This window comes from Gossypium hirsutum, chromosome A04, assembly GCF_007990345.1.
Source record: "Gossypium hirsutum isolate 1008001.06 chromosome A04, Gossypium_hirsutum_v2.1, whole genome shotgun sequence".
NCBI classification, from domain to species: Eukaryota; Viridiplantae; Streptophyta; class Magnoliopsida; order Malvales; family Malvaceae; genus Gossypium; species Gossypium hirsutum.
The window spans coordinates 14560028-14585282 of record NC_053427.1 but is presented as its reverse complement, the minus strand read 5'-3'; the positions used below and the strand labels follow the sequence as shown (position 1 = coordinate 14585282).

The 25255-nt window shown below is 37.8% G+C and overlaps 1 protein-coding gene across 1 annotated transcript; it reads right to left on the bottom strand.

Moving 5' to 3' along the window:
• Positions 1 to 13197: 13197 nt before the first annotated feature.
• On the bottom strand, positions 13198 to 16052 carry LOC107948480 (protein Iojap, chloroplastic). Its single transcript, XM_016883042.2, has 5 exons — positions 15726 to 16052; positions 15222 to 15348; positions 14464 to 14602; positions 14272 to 14360; positions 13198 to 13853 (listed from the first exon to the last, which is right to left on the bottom strand). Exons 1-5 carry the CDS (start codon positions 15966 to 15968, stop codon positions 13732 to 13734), a joined length of 720 nt encoding a protein of 239 aa, XP_016738531.1. The 5' UTR covers positions 15969 to 16052; the 3' UTR covers positions 13198 to 13731.
• Between the last annotated feature and the right edge of the window lie 9203 nt (positions 16053 to 25255).

Genomic DNA, 25255 nt, shown 5'->3' with positions numbered 1-25255 from the left:
CAGAGCTAGAAAAGTCACTTCACTCGTACCGTAGTCGCAACGCCATGATCGAATTAAGAGCAAGCTTAAATAAGATCGAAGAACTGAAAGAAAAGGTAGAGGAGCTTGAGGATGCATTACACAATTCTGAGCTACGAATGGAGCTTCTTGAGAGGAGTAATGATCAATGGCAAGAGCAATTCCATCATTCTCAAAGGCAGATTAGAGATAGAGATTACGTTATGGGCGAAGCTGTGACTCAAGTGCGGGAAGTGGCTGATCATCTGCAAACATTAGCAGTTCAGGCCGATGTATTGAGTTTAAAATATGAGTCAGAATCAAGCCGAGGTCGAGATTTAGCTTGGCTTCTTAGGAAGGTTAAGGCCTTGGGTATAAAGGCGAAGCCGTATATGTAATTTATTTTATGTAAAGAAATTTGCTTTCTAGTTGAGTTTTCTAATGAAATTGAATTCGAATCAATGCCTCTTTTTGCATTCATCTCATACATTTGCATTACATCATATGCAGTAAGTTTCATAAAATGACCCTAATAAAATTAAATTATGACAGTTACCCTGGAAACCAACAAAAATCTAATCAAATATCACTACGGTACTCGTCGCCAAACAAAAGTAATGGATCAAAGGATGGAAAGATTGGAACAGTTGCAACGAGAGATGCAAGATCAGATGCATGAACGACTGGAAAAAATCCAGCAGGACATGTTAGAATCCCAGAACACTGTGATGAACCAATTAAAGCAGTTATTGGCTGGAGGGAATAACAAAGGAAAAGACCCCGTAGTTGATGCTGGGGAGGATCACGATGACCCTGTTTATCCTCCAGGTTTTACCCCAACTAACATCCAAGCACAACCAGAGGTGTACCCACAGAGGATACCGGTTACCATTAGACCTCAATGTCTGGCTAGTGCCTCGGTACCAGTGCATTTTCAAATGGGCTCGGGTTCTAATCCCGGGGATAATCCCACTAATCCTGTGGTCCCGGACCTCGATGACGTGGTAGAAACAGAAAAAACAAGAATGAACCTGCCAAAACAGCTGGAGGACCGATGTAGATGGTTAGAGGAAAAATTTAGAGTCATGGAGAACATCGACTATCATCGCGGGGTTGACGCCAAGGATCTGAGTTTGGTCCCTGATTTAGTACTCCCACCTAAGTTCAAAATGCCGGAATTCGAAAAATATAATGGGACTAGTTGTCCTGAAGCTCATATAACTATGTTCTGTCGAAGAATGACAGGATACGTCAACAATGATCAGCTGTTAATCCGCTGCTTCCAGGACAGTTTGATCGGATCTGCAGCCAAATGGTACAACCAACTGAGTCGTGCTAAAGTTAGTTCATGGAGAGACTTGGCGCAAGCTTTTATGAAGCAATACAGTCATGTAACGGATATAACACCCGATCGAATTACGTTACAAAACATGAGAAAAAGCCTAGCGAGAATTTCAGGCAGTACGCCCAACGATGGAGAGAAGTGGCAACACAAGTCCAGCCACCCCTTTTGGAAAAAGAGGTCACCATGTTGTTTATCAACACTTTGAAAGCCCCGTTCATCAACCACATGTTGGGGAGTGCTACCAAGAGCTTCTCGGATATGGTAATGTCCGGTGAAATGATTGAGAATGCGGTAAGGAGCGGTAAGATTGACACGGGGGAAAACTTCAAAAGGCCAGCCCCAAGGAAAAAGGAGGGCGAAGTAAACAACGTAAGCACGTATAGCAAGAGCCATTCAAAACCGATTACTGTTAGCCCTCCAAAAATGATAACCACTAGTCACCAAGCCCCCTCGAGGCAGGAACCCAACACAAGGCCCAACACAAGGACCAACACAGAGAGACTTCAGTTCACGCCCATTCCAATAACATACGGGGAACTGTATCAGAAGTTATTTGATGCACACATAGTATCTCCATTTTATCTCGAGCCCATGCAACCTCCATATCCCAAATGGTATGACACGAACGCCCAATGTGAATACCATGCAGGGATACCAGGACACTCAATTGAGAACTGTACTGGGTTTAAAAAGGCGGTGGAAAGGTTCATTAAGATGGGGATTGTGAAGTTTGATGACCCATTAGGACCCAACGTAGCAGCGAATCCGTTACCCAACCATGCTGACAAAGGGGTAAACGCAATAATCGAAGGTGAGAAAAAGAGAATCAAAACCGACATTGCAGAGATAAAAACCCCATTGAGTTGGGTCTGGAGACAAATGTAGAAGGAGGTCTCATCAAACAAGATTCAAAAGAAAGGCCCGAAGGAACGAAGACGTACTGCGAGTTTCATGCTGAAGAAGACCATGACATTCGAAACTGCACTGAATTCAGGCCTTGGTGCAAAATCTGATGGACAACAAAGAGCTAGAATTTTATGAAGAGATCAAAGGACTTGAAAATGGAGAAGTTTATGCCTCGGAGGAGGGGTCTACGGGAAAGGCCCCAAATCACCCAGTGGTGATTATTTCAAGGCCAACGAGTACAGGATCTGGAATACAACTGGCGCCAAGGGTCATAATCCAAAAACCTGTAGCCTTCCTTACAAGGATAGCAAAAAGGTTCCTTGGAATTACGACTGCAATGTGATGATCACGGGAGAGGAGAACCCGATAAATGCTTCAGAAGAGGCTAATGACGCAGGTTTCTATACGCGTAGTGGAAAACGTTACGACCTGGGAAATACAAAAAGGGAGCTTATAAAAGGAAAAGCCTTAGCGGTTGAACAAAATAAAACGAAGACGACCGGAATTGAACCGCAAATTAACACACCGGTGACTGAAAATGAGGCTAGAGAATTCCTAAAATTCTTGAAGCATAGCGAGTATAGCGTGGTGGAACAATTGCATAAGCAACCCGCTCGCATCTCAGTGCTCGAGTTACTTCTAAGTTCAGAGATACATCGTAATGCGTTGGTAAAAGTGCTAAATGAGACCTATGTCGCTAAAGATATCTCAGTGAACAAATTGGATCGCCTGGTTAACAATATAAATGCCGATAATTTCATCTTCTTCAACGATGATGAGATCCCGCCAGGTGGTATGGGATCTACCAAGGCCTTGCACATCACTGCCCGTTGCAAGGGGTGTATACTACCGGCGGTACTCGTGGACAATGGATCGGCCCTGAATGTTTTACCCCTGTCCACATTAAACAGGTTACCTGTGGATAGTTCTCACATGAAATCATGTCAAAATATAGTGAGAGCATTTGATGGCACTGAGAGAAAAGTGATGGGGAGAATCGAGATACCTCTATTGATTGGTCCAAATACATACGAGGTGGACTTTTTGGTAATGGATATTAAACCATCTTACAATTGCCTATTGGGGAGGCCTTGGATCTATTCTGCAGGAGCTGTACCATCGTCACTTCACCAAAAGTTAAAGTTGGTGATAGAGGGTAGATTGGTGACTATAGGTGCAGAAGAAGACATCATTGCATCAGTCACCGATGATATGCCATACATAGAGGCTGATAGTGAAGCGATAGAATGTTCATTCCGATCATTGGAATTCGTAAATGCCACATTTGTCATCGAGATGAGCAAAATCCCAGAGCCTAAGATATCCAAAGCTACGTCAATGAGCTTACAGCTAACGATGGGAAAGGGAGCATTGCCTGGAAGAGGATTGGGAAAATACCTCCAGGGAAGGGTCAGAGTACCGATCCTAGTTAACAAACAGGACCGTTATGGTTTGGGATATAAGCCTAATGCGAGGGAAAGGAGGAAAGAGATGGAGAAAAAACAGGAAAAGAGAAGAGCACATTTGGGCGGGATAGAAGTCAAGTGGGGACCGATGACCTTTCCCCATATATCTAAGACTTTTGTTTCAAGGGGAATTGTCTACCCTGAAGAGAAGGATGAGGTTACAGAAGGAAGGATTGAGAGGTTGGACATCAATGCCATATCCGCGGAAGAAAGGATGGAAAGGAATTTATCGGGCATTCGTCCTTACGAACCTGGAAGTGTTCTGAATAACTCGACTGCAGAAGAGATCCCTGTAACATTTAGAACTAATTCAGAGTAATATTCAGAACACTTGTTGCCCTAAGCCTGGGGGTGATAAGAATCTTTTGTAAAAGGCGCATGTCCAAAATCTAATTTCAGTTGAAAACTTATCATTCAGTTTCATCTTGAGCAAATATTCTTTCATTCTTTTCATTCCCTTTATAATCATACTATGCATACAATATTCTTAGATTCTTTTATTTGGGCCTCCATTTGTTCCAATAACAGGTCTTCAGATATCAACGAGATGAGCGACTTTGTTACTAATTCAGAGTCTCTATTTGAGCAAGACATGAGTATAGATGATCCTCAAGATTTTGAAGGTGACCAAGACAGCGTTTTATCTCCGGATTTGTTAAGAATGATGGAAGAAGAAGAAAAACAAATTCTACCCTATAAGGAATCAGTAGAAGTTGTGATCTTAGAAGAGGGCAGAGAGGTAAAAGTTGGCGCTTGCATTGCCAAGGAAACAAGGCGAGACCTTGTTGAGTTGCTTCAAGAGTTTAAAGATGTCTTCGCATGGTCCTACCAAGATATGCCAGGTTTAAGTACTGATATCGTGGTACACCGATTGCCTATAAAGGAAGAATGCAAACCAGTCCAACAAAAGCTTCGAAGGATGAGGCCTGATGTCTTGCTAAAAATAAAGGAAGAAGTCAAGAAACAATTTGATGCTGGTTTCTTACAGGTGGTCAAGTACTCAGAATGGGTAGCCAATATAGTCCCTGTTCCTAAGAAAGATGGGAAGGTGCGAATGTGTGTGGACTACAGAGACTTGAACAAAGCCAGCCCAAAAGATAATTTCCCGCTGCCTCATATCGATACCTTGGTAGACAACACGGCCGGATACTCACTGTTCTCTTTCATGGATGGTTTCTCCGGGTACAACCAAATTAAGATGCTTTCTGAAGACAAGGAAAAGACCACATTCATAACGATGTGGGGGACGTTTTGTTATAAAGTGATGCCTTTTGGATTGAAAAATGCGGGAGCAACATATCAGAGAGCCATGGTAGCATTATTCCATGATATGATGCATAAAGAGATAGAAGTTTATGTTGATGACATGATCGCAAAATCCAGAACAGAAAAGGAACACGTGCAAGTTCTGAGAAAACTATTTCTGAGGTTAAGGAAGTTCCAACTAAAACTTAACCCAGCCAAGTGTACTTTCGGGGCTAGATCAGGAAAGTTGCTAGGATTCTTAGTCAGCGAAAAGGGAATTGAAATTGACCCAGACAAAGTTAAGGCCATACAAGAATTACCTCCGCCAAGTACTCAAAAAGAAGTTCGGGGTTTCCTAGGAAGACTAAATTACATCGCTCGATTCATTTCACAATTAACTGAGAAATGTGACCCCATATTCCGTCTTCTTAGGAAACACAATCCAGGTGTATGGGATGAGAAGTGCCAGGAAACTTTCGAAAGAGTTAAACATTACTTGTCCAACGCCCCAGTACTGATGCCACCTTGCCCTGACAAACCACTGATACTATACTTGGCAGTATTTGAGAATTCCATGGGGTGCGTGCTCGGCCAACATGATGAGTCAGGACGAAAAGAAAGAGCGATCTATTATCTCAGTAAGAAGTTCACTGAATGCGAAACGAGATATTCGCCAATTGAAAAATTATGTTGCGCATTGGTTTGGACTACTCGGAGATTGAGACAATACATGTTGTACCATACGACTTGGTTAATCTCAAAGTTAGACCCTCTGAAATACATGATGGAGTCAACTGCTCTAAACGGAAGGATGGCCCGATGGCAAATTCTACTATCTGAATTTGACATAACCTATGTGAATCAAAAGGCTGTAAAAGGGAGCGCGATAGCAGATTTTCTAGCAAGTAGAGCCCTGGACGATTATGAGCCTTTGAACTTTGACTTCCCAAATGAGGATCTGATGTATGTGGCAACTACTGAAGCGAGCACACAAGAAGGCAATACTTGGAAATTAAATTTTGACGGAGCCTCAAATGCCATGGGCAACGGGATTGGGGCAGTCTTGGTATCTCCAAATGGTGATCATTATCCTTTCACCAGTAAACTAGATTTTGATTGCACAAATAACATGGCGGAATATGAAGCATGTATCATGGGAATCCGCGCGGCTATGGAATGCAAAATCAAGGTACTTGAGGTATATGGGGATTCGGCATTGGTAATTTATCAGCTCAAAGGCGAATGGGAAACAAGAGACCCTAAATTGATTAGTTACCGAAGGATAGTCCTAGAATTAATTGAGGAGTTTGACGACATCACTTTTTGTTATCTCCCACGAGACGAGAATCAGATGGCCGACGCTTTAGCTACATTGGCTTCCATGATCAAAGTAAATAGACCAGAGGATGTGAAGCCTATCCAAATGAGCATTTATGATGCTCCAGCCCACTGTTGTAATATTGACGAGGAAGAAGAAAAGGACGACAACCCTTGGTATCAGGACATATTGCGATACGTGAAAAATTGTGAATACCCGAACCAAGCAACTGAGAATGACAAGAGAATGTTGAGGAGGCTGGCCAGTGGTTACGTCTTAGATGGGGAAATCCTGTACAAAAGAGGAAAAGATCAGGTGCTGTTAAGATGTGTAGACGCTGTGGAGGCCAAGCAGATCTTGGAAGAAGTCCATGATGGTATTTGTGGAACACACGCTAACGGTTTCACAATGGCCAGACATATCATGAGATTTGGATATTATTGGTCTACCATGGAAGGAGACTGCATCAAGTATGCTAAGAAGTGCCATAAATGCCAGATTTACGGAGACAAAATTCATGTGCCTCCATCACCTCTTCACGTCATGACTTCCCCATGGCCTTTCTCCATGTGGGGCATGGACGTCATTGGGCTAATATCGCCAAAGGCTTCAAATGGACATCGTTTCATTTTTGTAGTGATTGACTACTTTACTAAGTGGGTAGAGGCTACTTCTTACGCCAACGTCACAAAGACAGCTGTCAGCAAGTTTTTAAAGAAGAAAATCATATGTCGGTATGGAATGCCTGAAAGGATCATATCAGACAACGCATTAAATTTGAATAATAGCACGATAGCAGAGGTTTGTAATCAATTCAAGATCAAGCACCACAACTCATCGCCATATCGTCCGAAGATGAATGGTGCGGTGGAGGCAGCCAATAAAAATATCAAAAAGATTGTGGGGAAAATGACTGAGACCTATAGAGATTGGCACGAGAAGTTGCCATTCGCCATCTATGCTTATCGAACATCCGTCAGGACTTCTACCGGGGCAACACCATTCTCTCTGGTTTATGGAATGGAGGCAGTGCTACCAATTGAGGTTGAAATTCCCTCTCTCCGAGTTTTTTCAGAACTAAAGTTAGACGAAGCAGAATGGGTCCAAGCCCGATATGATCAGCTGAACTTGATTGAAGAAAGGAGGTTAAGAGCTATCCGTCATGGTCAAATGTTCCAGAAACGAATGATGCGAGCTTACAATAAGAAAGTTCGTCCTAGAAACTTCCATGAAGGGGACTTGGTACTGAAGAAGATCCTTCCCATACAAAAGGACTTCAGAGGAAAGTGGATGCCAAACTGGGAGGGACCTTATGTAGTAAAAAAGGCCTTTTCAGGAGGGGCATTAATTTTAACTGGGATGGATGGCAAAAGCTTGCCCAATCCTGTGAATTCTGATTCAGTAAAGAGGTACTTTGCCTAAAAAAAAAAAAAAAAAAGGGAGAGGCCAAGGCGAAAACCCGCAAAGGGCACCTTGAGATCAAAAGGGGCTTTGAATTGAAAACCCAAGAATGGGCAATTCGAATTTTCGATCAAAGTTGAGGCATAGAGTAGTTTTGTCTTCTCCGAATTAACAAGAAGGAGAGATGCTACATCTTGGGGCATCAACAAAGTCTTTTAGGATTTCTAAACACAGAGTTTGTGCAGAGGAGCTCATGCTGCGATATTTGGAGCACCTTTTTTTATCTTATCTTAGCAAAATTTGCTATTTGTTCATTTAGAGCTCTGCTCTCAATAAAATTCCATCTTATTCATTGTGACAATCTTTTTCATCATATCTCAGCAAAGTTTGCTATCTTGATTGACTTATTCATTTCGAGCTTTGCTCTCAGCAAATTTTATTTTGTCCATTTTGATAATATTTCAAGCATTTTTCCTTGAAATAACGATTAATGGATTGACAATACACATGCAGAAGGAGTTCTGCATATTACTCTGAAAGTTTCTAAATAACACGAGGACCTGAAAAAGGACTGTTGTTTAGAGCTGACCAAACTTAAGGGTTAGAAGCATTGGAAGAAGAATAGTCCAAATTGCATCTATTTCTTTAGGTTTTCTGTCAAAGGTACTGGCTGAACAAGAAGACATCAGTGATAGAACCTTGATGAACAATGAGGAATGATAACCTGAGCATTAAAAATGGACCATTCTCATGACATTCTACAAATATAATACATACACATCTAGTTAGGAGCATTTGATTCATTCTGATCATGTCATCCTAAACACTAGGCATAAATAGGTCCATGAAATGGATTTTGCAGGTCATGTTCCCCCAGAGAACAGATCAAAGAGACAAATCCTATACCCCTGAAGTTACAGTGGGATAGATTGAAGTCATTAAAGTAGATCTTGTCTTCATGTATTGGCGTGAAGTAGATCGAAGATATCAGATCCTATCTTCCTATATTGGTAGGAAGTGGATCGAAGATGCAGATCTTGTCTTCCCATATTGGTGGCGAAGTAGATCGCAGAAAACAGATCTTGTCTTCATGTATTGGCGTGAAGTAGATCGAAGATATCAGATCCTATCTTCCTATATTGGTAGGAAGTGGATCGAAGATGCAGATCTTGTCTTCCCATATTTGTGGCGAAGTAGATCGAAGAAAGCAGATCTTGTCTTCATGTATTGGCGTGAAGTAGATCGAAGATATCAGATCCTATCTTCCTATATTGGTAGGAAGTGGATCGAAGATGCAGATCTTGTCTTCCCATATTGGTGGCGAAGTAGATCGAAGAAAGCAGATCTTGTCTTCGTGTATTGGCGTGAAGTAGATCGAAGATATCAGATCCTATCTTCCTATATTGGTAGGAAGTGGATCGAAGATGCAGATCTTGTCTTCCCATACTGGTGGTGAAGTAGATCGAAGAAAGCAGACCGACGATGGCGGATTTTACCTCCCTGACTACAGTGGAGTACATTGAAGCCAATAACTCTATCTCCCTGCATTTGGCAGTGGAATAGATTGATCGCATCAAGTCTTATCTCCCTAAGTAGTAGTGGAGCAGACTAAAAACACAAATCTCATCCCCATAGAGTCGTAACAGAGCAAATTGAAGCTTAGATCTTATCTTTATGAAGTTACATTGGAGTAGATCGAAGCTACAAGGCATATGTCAGAAAATGTAGTAGATTGAATCTAAAGCTACAAGATGCAGTGGATTGGAAGAAGATTATCTGAACCAGAAGAACACCAATGAAGTCGAGACCCAGCAAGACCAGGCAAAATTGGCCTTTCATTATGTCTTTGCTCCATTCCCGTTACACGACAATGAGCAAAGAGGGGCAGCTGTACAGGCCAATTTTGGGCCATCCCCAAAACCCAATAACTAACCTACCCTAATCCAAAAAAACCCTAAAGCCCATTAAACAAAACAAGCCCAACTATTTCAAAATTTTTCAGCCGCAACTCAGCCCCCAGGTGTGCTGCCGAACCCCTAGGCCAACCATCGGCCACTTTACGCACTACCGCCGTTGCCCATACCCTGCTCCACTATAGCGGCGCACTACCCCCTCGTCCACCGCGCCCACGACCTGCAACAGAGACAGAAACAACGGCAAAAGCAGCATGCGAGGGATGGGGGCAAAGAATAAACAAAACAGAAACAAAAAACAAGAGAAATGAATCGGCTTTAAAAAGCCAAAATCAAGAACAAGAGGGGGCCTTTTTCTTTTTTTCTTTTTTTCTCTCTTCGGGGATTTTTCCTTTCATTTGTAATACCACTTAGAATACAAAAAAAAAGCAGATTGAAGCAAGGAAGAATCCCGAAACAGAAAAGGCAGAGATCTAAGGTTTCTTTTATTTTTATTCGAAAATTCATCTATTATATATATCTATACATAGCATAAATTTATAAAACAAAGAATAACAAAAAAAATAAAAAATTTTACGGTGGCCGGCGCCGGCGCCGGCGAGCCTCCGGTGGCCGTCCGGTGACCCCCCCTTTGCCGGAAATCGCTCCGAGCTCCCCTCTCCTCTCTCCCTTTTCCTTTTTTTTTCCCTCAGCTTTACAAATGATTTTTTTTGAAAATTTTTTGACTTTTATAGGGGGTCAAAACGCACCGTTTTGACCCCCCCTGTTTAATGATAAAACGACGTCGTTTCGGACGTGGGGCGGGTCGACCCGACCCGCACCAGGGCAGGATCCGCGTGTTTTTGAGCGGAAGGGCTATTTGCGCAATTGGCCCTTCCGCATTTTTTATTTTTCGCAATTAAGTTATTCGTCGTTTATAAATTGACCCCGAAATCCGTTACACTTTGCGATTTAGTCCCCCTTCCAACGGTGTCGTTTCAAGTGTTTGGATGAATTACTTATTTGATCCCCCATAGTTTAACGCGCGTTCTGATAAGTCCATTCTCCTTTAATTTCTTTCAAAATCCGCCCCAGAGATTTGGTTTTTAATCCAATCTCATCCCTTTTTCATCTATTTTTTTACCTTAAATTTCATAATATTTTTGCTGTTTAATTCAATTTTAAATATTAATTGTTATATATAATATTATTATCACTGTTGTTTTATTATTATTGTATTATATTTAACTATATATATATTTTGTTTCGTTTCTATTATTATATACATATATTATATTCATTATTATTAATATTTGTTCACATATTTCATTACATATATACATAGGTATTTTTGTGTATATGGTATTATTTTCATGTATCCATTTATTTATATCATTTTTTAATAATTATATTAAGCATACACTTGTAAATATCGTACTATTCGTATGTTTCCCATTATCTCATACAAATATCTTTGCATTATTCGTCATACATTTCTTTCATTTTCATGTATATGTTTTAGATATCACAACATTTATATATTTTCGCATTATGTTACATATACATTTTTTATCTTTACTATTGTGATTATTAGTATATGTTTTTATATTTATGAATATATCTTTAATACATATAAGTATATATTTATTATTAATAGATGTTTTCAACATTATCATTATGTATATTATGTGAATATTTTAACATTATATTATATATGTATTTATATATATTACGCATATATATATACCCCCTTTTAATATTATATTTTTTACATATATACGTAGATATACGTACTTATACCTACTTAAACATATTTTCACACTTCATAATTTTTATACACTTACATATATTTATGCCTATTTTACATCATATACATACTTATATATTTTATACTCTTAAAAATGCTTTTTGTATATTTCACATATTTTATAATTCACATACATATATTTTATATTATCATGATTTGTAAATATATAAATACACATTTACATTTTTTATAGTATTTACCGATTTCATATATGTGTACATGCTTATCTATGTTTTCATATTCTGTAATTTATATATTTCTTATTTTATGGTTTTAAAATTATACATGCATATATATACATTTTACATAATTGTGTTTATTGTCATCATTGTTATTTGGTGTTTGCTTATTTGTCCATGAACACTTGTGTTTTTTCTAAAATGTTAGTTCTATTTATTTATTTGCATGCTTTGTTTATGTAATCGCCTCGTCATTTCATTTTGCCTACTGCATTGTTATTACTCATTTTACTTTGCTCACCTTGTCGCATTCGTTATTGTTTTGTCAAGTATTGACACTAAACACCAAAAGGAAAATTTTTCTAAATAAGGCAATATTTCGCGTTTGGGAACTCGAGAAAACGTGCCCTAACGTGCTGGGTTTCGATTTCTCGTTTGACTAAATAGCCAAATATCCTCTTAAAGCTTCAAAGTATGGTTTCATTAAACTATAAGGTGATCTTGGTTTCGATGGTTAGAGTATCGTGTCCTAACGTGCTGGATGTGATATTCCTTCGGAACAAGAGAATCTTATGTTTCAATTCATGGTATCAGATTTTCTTTTAAGGATCGCATTTTTAAAAGCTCTCCAAATTTTCAATTTTCGACACTAAGACACTAATTAATCAACTAGGTACCAATTTTGGGCGTATCGAGGGTGCTAATCCTTCCTCGTGCGTAACCGGCTCCCGAACTCATTTTTCTGAATTTCGTAGACCAAAATCGTTGTTTTAATAAAATTAAATCATTTATTAAAAACAACCACTTTTTGAGGTGACCCGATCACACCTCGTCAAAAAAGGATTGGTGGCGACTCCCGTTTTCATTTTTTTTAAATCCAAGTCGACCCCGTTTTCATCAAAAAAATGGTGTCAACAATACCAAATGTTTCATAGTTTTGTTCTGAATTGTGTCTACATATCATGCTAACAAATCTAATAAAAGTATAAAATGATTATTTCATAACTCTACAAGTGATGTTAAAATATGGCAGTGTCTTATTTATAAAGTTTTAACTTTCTAAATACAAATTAAGAACATGTAACTTGTTTTCAAGTCAATCGGTTCAAAATCCTTATTCAAATCGATAGCCTAATTGATTCCCTATCAAACTAGTCCAGTTCAAACAACATTGCATTGATTGCAAGAAGCAACATCAACAGCAGCAGTTCACCTCCTCCTGAGCACTGCTTCCGTTGTGAATGTTGAAATAACATACCTGTATTGCCTTGCCCCAAAATACTGATCTTAGTTGTGATCTACTACTTATTTTGCTCGTTAACAATGTTAACCCTAACAATCTTGTCTCAAACAATTCATGCACCCAAAATTCCCACTTTTTCCAGTACTTACAAACTTATACCTCTTCCTCTGAATTGTGTCTCGTGATACAAAGTCCTCCATATTAACATCAGTTGTTTTTCTTTTTGTTTTGTATCGTCGACAAACACCGGCTCCAGGCAATTGTTTTTGCATGCACCTTTAGTCTTATTTTGGGTTCAGGTTGAGTTTAGACTTCTATATTAATAAAAGTTATATATGTCCAGGTTCTACAGAGAATGTTCATTTTCAATTAGCACGTTAAAAATACCAAGCTAAATATAGATAAAAGAAAAATGCCAATTCCTCCATATGGTCCCCATGTTTTACAAACTTCAAAGATATAACCATCGATGAATTTTGTAGTGTTTTCATGATCTACCGTGCTTCTGTGACCCTGGTGCAAAACTTATGTTGGATGTGCCTCGTAAACAATCTAAAAGTCTTAGATTCATAATCATTCGGATCATAAGCTAAATTTAACCTATAAGTTCAATCTACATTTATACTGATTCGAAACTCATCAAGCCTCATGGCATGACTGCTTGCGACTGTTACAGGTACAAGCCATAAGGCCCTACCCGGAAGTAACCAAGTAACCGAACATATAATAATTCCGGGCTTTCAACTGTTCCTTATGATTTGCAAATGATACGTACCAGAAATAGAACTGTGCCCCAGTGATTCTAGGTCAAGCCTCCCAGCAAGGATTGAGGTGATGAGTATGTAATGCTAACTGAAATCTGGCATAGATAAGCACTTCCACCATGAGGTTCTATCAGTCAGTGCCTTTGGTTCCTTTGGAAATAGTAGCTTTCAAGTGTGAAATGGGGGTTGGGTTTCAGAAGGCAGCTCAATGAGTGTTGCATTTCCGTAAAACTCTTCCAAATTGTAAAAAGCTCTTTGTTGAGGAAGAAATATGTGGACAACGACATCACCTGGATTTATGAAACATGAAATATTGCTAAAAGATTAACAGAAATAAAAATTGCTTACTTGAGCAAGGGATTCAATCATATTGGAAATTAATGTGCCGGTTTTACAGTAAGCTTTCTATATTCATCAACATAATGATCAAATGGAATTTTATACTTATTTGGTAAGACTTTCTAATAATTAAAAATTACTTCCTGCTACTGTTTGCCTTTTCAATTTTCAAAAATGCTTTTTGTACGGAATGAAACAAGACAAGAAAAGAAAACTATATATAGTAAGACGGCACAGATTCTAAGCTGGCTGCATTAGACAGTTTCAGTACCAAATTTCATCCCTAGAGTAAAGCTTTCCATGTTCATAGTCATAAGTTAATCACCATACAAGAAATGTGCCAATGAATTGACACAGTAGACTACTTACCAAAGTCTAAAAGTGTCCATGAGTTTGGTTTTGCATCTCCAGATGGAATTTTTCCGTACTTCTTCTCAGCCAAATCTCTTATTCTGGATCTGCAATGAAACTCACAAGAAAAGAATCAGTTAAGAACTACTGGAAAACATACTATAAACCACTTCCACAAAGGGGGGAAAAGGTCAAAGTTGAAGTCCATACCCAATGGCATCAATCTGCGGGCGAGAGAATGCCGTGGCAATGATGAAAAACCGAGTCCAATACACAAGAGGCTTCACAAAGAGGACCCTTATATCTGCAGCCTTCACATCACTTGCTACCTTGGCCATTTCTACAGCAACTACAGATATAGCAGGAACCAGTGAGCTGTTGCAAGCTTAAACCAGCTATTAATGTTTACTACATAGGGTGTATGATTTTATTTTACTTTTCTTAAATTGTTTATAAAGATGCTGCACACGTTGAGGCAGACAAGGCATTATATGTAGCCACAGCATGATGAATCGATGTCAAAACTAAAAACACACTGCAATGGTCCATTACCACACATGATATGCCACATTACAGTTGAGAGCAGTGAAAATACCCAATCAACTTATACCTTGGGCACTAAAAGAGCATAAGGAACCTTTGAAGGACCAATGGACCAAGATGTGTGTAACGAGGAAGGAACCACTTTATTTAGTTATAAAAAAGCTGCAGACAGAATATATATGAAAACAATTGCAAAACAGCAAAACTTTTAAGCAAGCATGGGGACAGAGCAATCTTGATTTTACCACTAAAGTTTGCAAGTATAAATGCAATAATTAACAAGGGTACATGACCTTGAAGGAAAGAATTTATGAACTTTGATGTATGAGGTGAGGCTAGTTATCTACCCAAGCTAGTACAACATAAAGCCAAAGATGATAGCGGCAGATGTTTATATGACACAAAATTGTACTAGATGAACTTACAGGACAAGCTTTCGGCATCATCATCGAGCTCAGCACTTGGAGACTTACGGTCATTCTTTCTAAATACTACTTCTCCATACTTTTTCATCAAATCATCAAACATCTCATCAGTGTCTTCATTTACCTTCTGCAAAAATTAACACTTCTTTAAGACCGACATTCGAGGATAAAAAAGAAGATATTCAATGATGTATGCCTACATATACAGCATAGATATTACCCTAGAATTACATAAAACGTTTTTTGCTCTATTTTACTTCCCAAAGCAAAAATCAAGCACCAAAAGTAGAAGCTAAATGGAAGCGTAATTTCTCCAAGCTTTAATATGCAACTATGAGAAATTGCCAATACACTGCAAAAATCTTCTAATGTCCTCAAAGCTTACTCGAACGATTAAAAATTAAAATTTAAATTTCCAAAACATGAACTTTAAAAACAAATCATAAGCTTCACCATGCTTAATTTCTATCATTTAAAGGTAAGGAAAAGGAGAAAGATCGATACCGAGAGAAAGGCGTCGTCAGCTTCTTTGCCATAAGCATAAAGTGAAGGCAGCCAGCTTCCGCTTGGGTTGAAATTCAAGGTTTTGGTTCTGAAGCGTAGCAAATAGAGGTCATTAAGGCATAACCATCGAAAACGACTTCTGGGTTTTTGAAAGAGCTTCGATTCGTTAGGTTCCCAATGCCGTAGCTGGCCAGAGAAGACGCTACCGCCGATGGATAGAGTGGTTGTTGAACACACTGCCATTTTTATCTTCTTTGTTTCTGATAAGAGTGAGAGACAGAAGTAATTGTGCCGATTTTCGTATATAGACTTTTACACGTAAGATATTACATATATATAGGATTAACTAACGCATTATTTAACGCATTATTACTCTCTTTTATTTTTTGTTCTCATTTTGATGTCAAGTGATATTTAAATTGTTATTTTTCAAGTTGTTACATTTGTTGGTTTAATTTTAAAAAAGTTTTATTTAAATATGTATTTTTATTTAATATCTAAATATTTTTTAATCACAAAAATAAAAAAAGTCTGCTACCCTAACACTCCTCTATCTGCTCTCCCTGGCAAGTCTTTAGGTTTTTTGTTTGAGTTTATTTTATTTGGTGGTTGCAGTCTCTATAATCTTCTTATAGTTTTTAAAATCAGTCTTTAGCGCTATTTTCCGCCTTTCTCCCTGCATCCATGGAATCAAAATTCGCCGGTTTAACACTTGATGAAGAAAAAGAAGCAGTTCTACAAATTCAAGATGATCCAAATTCGATAAGGGAATAAAAAGTTCTTAATTTGGTTGGATGTTTTCTTACAGCCAGTATTATTCACTTTCCAGCAATGAAGAGTACAATGGCTAATTTATGGCATCTGGTTAGGGGTGTTCAAATTAGAGATCTGGGGGAAAAAATATATTTATTTCAATTTTTTTTCATATTATGGATATGGAAGGGTTTTAAAGGGATCTCCTTGTACATTTAATAATCATCTTTTGATATTGCATAAGTTACAAGGAAGGGAGGATCCATTGAAAATTCCTCTAATCTTAACACCTTTCTGGATACAAGTTCATGATGTTCCTATAGGTTTTTATTCTGAAAATCTAGCTATGTAATTGGGAAATTTTATAGGAAATTTTCTGGAGTATGATGGCTCAATCTTGGGGAAAGAGAGTAGAAATTTTATGCGAATACGTGTTCAAATTGATATTCGTCGCCCTTTTAAAAGAAAGAAACAAGTCATGTTTAGTGACAGATGCTCATATGTTAGATTCAAGTATGAAAGACTGACTCTTTTTTGTTTCTATTGTGGCCGTCTAGGTCATAGTGATTCCTTTTGTAAAGCTAAAATAGAGTTAGGGGTAGAAATTGTTGAAATGGGTTGGAATTTGGCTTTGCGTGCACAATCAAGAAGAGCCCAAGCAATGAGTAGTGTTTGGTTAAGGGAGGAAGGAGGAGTTGTAGGGGGCATCAACATGGGTGATAATTATAGGAAAAATAGTGGATTGGGAGATATAGATCCTATTTTAGGATTCAACCTGGAAGGGAAAAAAGCTCACTCATGTCTAGGGAATAACAACACATCTTGGCCAAATTTATACGGCAATGGATCATGATTTGGAGAATGAGGTAGTTATAGGTGAGGAGGGGAAAAAGAGAGCTAGAGGGGACATTGAAGAAAGTAATACTATGGGGGTACAAATAGGAGAATGTCTGAAGTGACCCATTTATTATTGGTGGCTACTAAGAGGCAAGCCGACCGGTCGCAATAAAAATCTTAAGTTGGAATGTCCGTGGTTTGGGGAATCCACGGACAGTTCGTAGACTTCGACATTCACTAAAGTTGCATTATCCCAAAGTGGTCTTCTTCATGGAGACAAAAATTAATAGGCATCAGATGGAAAAAGTTAGACGAAGTTTCAGTTTTCTTTTTTGTATTGATGTTGATTCGATTGGTTTTAGGGGTGGGCTAAGTTTAGCATGGCGAGGGGATGTTAATATAATGCTCCAAAGTTTCTCAAATTGCCATATTGATGTGATTATTGAAGATTTAGGAGACAAATAGAAGTGGAGATTTACTGGCTTTTATTGTTCTACTTACACACATGACAAGGATGAATCATGGAATCTACTGCGATGATTACGTAATAATGGAGAGTGTCCATGGCTGGTTTGTGGGGATTTTAATGAAATCTTATATGGTTTTGAAAAGAATGGGGGCTTACCTAGAGAGGAGAGAAGGATGGAAGCTTTTCGAAAGGTGTTAGAAGATTGTAGTCTGGTGGACGTGGTTATACGAGTAATTGGTTTACTTGGGAAAGAGAAAATTTGACAGCAACGAACATTTAAGAAAAGTTGGATAGGGGAGTAGCTATGGCATATGGATTTCTTTATACCTAGATTCCTTAATTCAACACCTTCCCCATTTCTTTTCAGATCATTGTCCTGTAACACCCCCACGCCCGAGACCATCGCCGGAGTCGAGCTTGAGGGGTTACCGAACAATATTTATCAAATTAAAAACTTCAAATCATTTATTTCTACATTCACAGCTTTCTAACTACCCGCGCCACAGTCACAAGAAAAATCATATCTCGAGTTACAAAACTCGAAATCTAGATCCGTAAATTTTCCCTAAATCTAGACTTATATATCTATTTGCTAATTGTTTTCTAGAATTTTTGGTTGGGCCAATTAGTGCAGTTTATTAGTTAAAGTCTCCCCTGTTTCAGGGTTCGACTGCTCTGACCTCTATGTATTACGAATCGGATATTTCTCTATACAGAAATTAAATGACTATGAGGTTTGTTTCTCTTAAAACTAGACTCAATAAAGAACCTGTACATATAAAGAACAACTTCTAATTATTTTTGTAAAATTTATTATGAATTTTTAAAGTCAGAATAGGGGATCCAGAAATCACTCTGGTCCTGTTTCACAAAAGTTTAAATATCTCATAAAATATAATTTATATGCCTGTTTTGTTCAATCCACATGAAAATAGACTCATTAAGCTTCAATTTCATAACTTACTCATCATTTATTTCCATTTATACTATTTTTAGTGATTTTTTAAATTCATGTCATTGCTGCATCAATATTCTGTTTTAAGGCAAGTTTCATCTTTCCATGAATTTTTATGAACTAGATAACCTATTAAACTTCCATAATATCAAACATGATCTAAATTAGCCATCACCATGACTTATCAATATCAAACATTTTCTCAACCAAACATGGCCATATCATAAAACTATTTACACAAAATAAGTATATTGCTATACATGCCATACTTAAGTTTTACAAGCCATTTACCCAGATGAAAGTCCTTTGGATAGTGTGATCGAACCTTCGACTCGTCCCGATTCCCGAGCTGGCTTGTTCAAAACTACAGTAAATAAAGAGGAGAGAGTAAGCATAAATGCTTAGTAAGTTCATATGTAAATAACAAGTAACATAACAATACAAATATACCAAACAACTTTAGCATGGTATCACCAAAACATATATCACATTTCTAAACATCATTCCTCATCTTACCACCTTATCATTGTTGTATCTATTTTCAACCCGAGGGTTAAGAACATACCTGTCCAAAGTTTCCATTTCACAACACTTACCAAAACATCGCTTGCATCTTAAGTGTTCTTCCATTTCATTAGAAATTTCACCCGTTGAACACATCGGAATACAACTTGGATACACGGATAATTTGCACATAAGTGCCTCATATGTAATCAAGCTACCATGTAACCCGCCCATAAGTGAACTCAGACTCAACTCAACAAGCTCGGGCGTTCGCATCCATAAGTGAACTCGAACTCAACTCAATGAGTTCAGATGCCTAGTTACATTTCACGAACTCGGACTCAACTCAACGAGTTCGGATGCTCAACCATCCTAGTAACATGTCACTTGTATCCTAATCTATTCCTAAGGTTCAAACGGGCGTTTTCCTCGATGACACATCTTTGCCGTCTTCCATGGAATATCGAAATCGATACTTCGGTGATAGTTCATACTCATCAAGTAATTCACATAATTACATATTATTCAACAATAACCACAAATCATAATATTTCATGATAATAATCAGCATCATATCATATAAACAACATTAAATTGCTTAAAATGACAATTATGTTACTACATTTACACATGAACTTACCTTGGTACCAAAATATAAAGATTTTGCAATTTAGTCCACAATCTTTTCTTTTCCTCGACCGCGACTTGAATCTCGTTTTTCTTGATCTATAATACCAAATTAATCTTATTTAATACATACATTCATCAAAACAGCATTTAATACGAACTTTGGAAAAATTACACTTTTGCCCCTAAACTTTTACATAATTACACTTTTGCCCCTAGGCTCGGGAATTAAATTTTATTCCTTATTCTTATGTTTTATAACATGCTGATCATTTTTCCCTTCTATGGCAACATCAAATTCTCTCTCTAACATATACTTGTGACTATTAGATATTTTTGTCGATTAAGCCCTTTTACTCGTTTTCACTCAAAACCGAGTAGCACAAGTTGTCTAACATAATTTAAAACCTCATATTCTATCATAAAACATCATAATACACAAATTTCACCTATGGGTATTTTTCCAAATATAAACCCTAGGTTGAATTATTGCTAACATAAGCTTAATCGAGCTACCGGGATTCTAAAAACGTAAAGAACATTAAAAACGGGGCTTGGAATCACTTACTATGGAGCTTGGAAGCTTGAAACAAACCCTAGCTATGGAGAACCCTTGAAATTTCGGCCTAATGAAGAAGATGGACAAAAATTAGCTTTTAATTTTGTTTTTAATTCATTTTAATAACTAAATGACCAAAATACCCTTACTACTAAACTTTCCAAAAATTCCTTCCATGTCCTAATTTTGTCCATGAACTTAAAATTGGTCAAATTTCTATTTAAGACCTCCTCATTAATATTCCAAAACAATTTCATACTAAAAACTTCTAGAATGCAAGTTTTGCAACTTATTCGATTTAGTCCCTACTTTCAATTTAAGCACTTTAGGCATAGAATTTCATCACGAAATTTTCACACAATCATGCAATCATAAAATAATCATCAAAATAATTATAAAATTATTATTTCTATCTCGGATTTGTGGTCACGAAACCACTATTCCGATTAAGCCCTAATTCAGGATATTACAACTCTCCCCCATTTTAAGGATTTTTGTCCTCGAAAATCTTACGGGTAAACAGGTGTGGATATTGGTTTCTCATAGTTTATTCAGGTTCCCATGTAGTCTCTTCTACCCCATGCTTTTGCCACAACACTTTCACAAGTGCAACACTTTTATTTCTTAGTTGTTTGACTTCTCGAGCTAAAATCTTAATCGGTTCTTCTTCATAAGTCATATCCGGTCGTAGTTTAACTTCTGTCGGTGAAATTATATGTGAAGGATCCGAACGATACCGACGTAACATAAATACATGAAACACATCATGAATCTTCTCTAATTCAGGTGGTAACGCTAGCCGATATGCTACCGGTCCAACTTTTTCAATTATTTCATACGGTCCAATAAAACGCGGACTTAACTTGCCCTTTCGTCCAAATCTAAGGACTTTCTTCCATGGAGACACTTTCAAAAATACCTTATCACCAACTTGAAACTCCATTTCTTTTCGTTTCAAATCTGCATAAGATTTCTGTCTATCTGAAGCAGCTTTCAAACAATCTCGAATCACTTTCACCTTTTCTTCGATTTCTTTTATTAAATCAACTCCATAAATTTGACTTTCCTTGAGTTCAGTCCAATACAATGGCGTCTGACATTTACGACCATATAATGCTTCATAAGGTGCCATCTTCAAACTTGCCTGATAACTATTATTATAAGCAAATTCTACCAATGGTAAGTACCTTTCCCAACTATCTTGAAATTCCAATACGCAACATCTGAGCATGTCTTCAAGAATCTGAATTACTCTCTTTGATTGTCCATCAGTTTGTGGATGAAAGGCAGTGCTGAAATTTAACTTTGTACCTAATGCTTCTTGCAACTTTTTCCAAAACCGTAAGGTAAACCTCGGATCTCTATCCGAAATGATTGACAAAGGTATCCCATGAAGTCTAACAATCTCTTGGATATACAATTCAGCTAACTTATTAAGAGAATAATCTGTACGTACCGGAATAAAATGAGCCGATTTAGTCAGTCTGTCAACTATTGCCCAGATGGCATTTTTCTTCCCTGGAGTTAACGGCAACCCTGATATAAAATCCATAGTATCCGATCCCATTTCCATTCAGGAACCATAATAGGCTGAAGTAATCCCGAAGGTACTTGGTGTTCAGCTTTCACTTGTTGACAAACTAAGCACTTTGATACAAACTCGGAAATATCTCTTTTCATTCCACTCCACCAGTACATTTTCTTCAAGTCATTATACATCTTCGTACTGCTCGGATGAACCGCTAAACAACTATTATGTGCTTCATGCAAAATCTTTTGAATCAACTCATCATTTTTCGGTACACAAATCTGATTTTTAAACATCAAACAACCATCAGAACCGATTCTGAAATTTGATCCCGTATTAGCTTCACACTGTTTTCTTTTGGCTAGCAAATCTTGATCATTTTTTTGAGCTTCAGAAATCTCTTGTAAAAACATCGGTCTTGCTCTTAACTCTGCTAGAATCGAACCGTCATCTGAAATTTTCAACTGAGTGTTCATAACTCTCAAAGCAAACAACAACTTTCTGCTTAAAGCATCGGCAACCACATTCGCTTTTCCCGGATTATAATCGATAACAAGCTCATAATCTTTCAATAACTCTAACCATCTTCGTTGTTTCAAATTCAAGTCTTTTTGTGACATCAAGTATTTAAGACTTTTGTGATCGGTATATACTCGGCACTTTTCACCATACAAATAATGTCGCCAAATCTTCAAAGCAAATACCACCGCAGCCAATTCCAAATCGTGAGTAGGATAATTCTTCTCATGAGGTTTTAACTGTCTCGAAGCATAAGCCACCACTTTTTCTTCTTGCATGAGTACACACCCCAAACCATTTAGAGAAGCATCACTATACACCACAAATTCTTTACCTGATTCGGGTTGTATCAATACTGGTGCTTCAGTTAATAACTTTTTCAATTCTTCGAAACTCTGTTGACATTCTTCCGTCCATTCAAATTTAACATCCTTTCGGAGTAGTCTAGTCATAGGAGCAGCAATTATAGAAAATCCATTTACGAACCGCCGATAATACCCAGCTAGCCCCAAGAAACTTCTAACTTCAATTACGTTTTTCGGTGGTTCCCAATCAACAATGGCTGAAATTTTACTAGGATCAACCCGTATACCATCACCTGAAACAATATGACCTAAAAATCCAACTTCCCGGAGCCAAAATTCACTTTTACTAAACTTAGCATACAGCTGCTTATCTCTCAAAGTTTGTAAAACTATCCTCAAATGCTCAGCATGCTCTGTCTAATCTTTTGAATAAATTAAAATATCATCTATAAACACCACAATAAATCTGTCCAGGTATGGCCGAAATATGCAATTCATTAAGTCCATAAACACAGCAGGAGCATTTGTCAACCCGAACGGCATAACTAAAAATTCATAATGACCGTACCTTGTTCTAAAAGCAGTTTTAGGCACATCTGACTCTTTTAGTCGCAGCTGATAATACCCAGATCTCAAGTCAATCTTTGAAAACCATGTCGTTCCTTTTAGCTGATCAAACAAATCATCAATTCTCGGCAACGGATACTTGTTTTTGATTGTCACCTTGTTTAACTGCCGATAATCAACACATAATCTCATAGAACCATCCTTCTTTTTCACAAATAACACGGGAGCACCCCAAGGTGAAAAACTCGATCCCACAAAGCCTTTATCAGTCAACTCTTGCAACTGTGACTTTAATTCTTTCAACTCTGTTGGTGCCATTCTATATGGAGCAATCGAGATCAGAGCTGTTCCCGGTATCAAATCTATACCAAATTCTACTTCCCTGACTGGAGGCAAACCCGGTAATTTTTCTAGAAATACGTCCGCAAATTCACACACAACCGGCACAAATTCAACTTTTTTTTCAAATTCTTTTGTATTAATTACATACGCCAAATAAGCTTCATAACCCTTTCTCAAATATCTCTGAGCCGACATCGAAGAAATCATACTAGATAATGCCTTTGATTTGTCTGGCTCAACCCGCAGAATTTCACCACTTTCACACTTTAATTCTATAACCTTTTCTTTGCAATTTATTATAGCATCATGCAATGTTAACCAATCCATACCCAAAATAACATCAAATTCATCAAACGGCAACATCATCAAGTCGGCCGGAAAGCAATGACCCCGAATCATTAAAGGGCATTTCTTACTTATTTTATCAACTATCACGCATTTGCCTAGTGGATTCGACACTCTAATCATAAATTCTGTGTTCTCAACAGGTATATTCATACTAGACACCAGTTTCATGCATACATATGAATGAGTAGAACCAGGATCAATCAAAGCAATAACATTAATATCATAAAGAGAAAATGTACCGGTAATCACATCGGGTGAGGAAGCATCTTCACGCGCTTTAATAGCATAAGTTCTAGCTGGAGCTCTTCCCTCAGATCTAACTGCTGCATCTCTGGCTACATTCCTACTGCTTGTTTCACTTCCAGCTTTTCTCGAATACCTTCCCCTCGAGTTTACACCACTAGCTTTTACACTCTGAAATTTTTCTTTCTTAGCTCTCTCTGGGCAGTCTTTAATAAAATGATTCGGAGAACCACATCGAAAACATTCATTAGCTCTGCACAGACCAAAATGATTTCTACCACACCGCTGGCACTCGAGTTTAAAAAATCTCGTATTTCCCACACTAGCCGCAGAAGTAGTCTGAGATTTAGGACCCACATTCTGCTTCTTAAAATTTCCATATGATTACCCAGCTGAAACTTGGGAACGAGGATTCATATTTCTTAACTTTCCGGGTTGCTGTGAAGGTGCATTACTCATTGGTCTTTTCTTCCAATTTCGTGTTTCAGATTCTACCTTTTTCTTTTCCTTCAGTAGTTCTTCAGCCTTACAAGCTCGATCAACCAGTACTACCATTTCTTTCAGTTCAAGGATCCCGACAAATACCTTAATGTCTTCGTTGAGCCCGTCTTCAAATCGTCGGCACATCTTGGCTTCTGTAAGAACATATTCCCTGGCATACTTAATCGAACAAACTCTCTTTCATATTTTGAGATTGTCATATTACCTTGCTTCAGCTCAAGAAACTCTTTACATTTCTGATCAATAAATCTTTCACTAATATATTTCTTCCGAAACTCTTCTTGAAAGAATTCCCAGGTTACCCTCTCGTTCGGTACCACCGAAATCAAAGTCTTCCACCAATTATAGGCTAAATCTCTCAACAAAGATGTAGCACGTTTCAAACATTCTTCAGGTGTACAAGATAATTCATCAAATACCCGGACAGAATTTTCAAGCCAGAACTCTGTTTTCTCTGCATCATCATCAATATT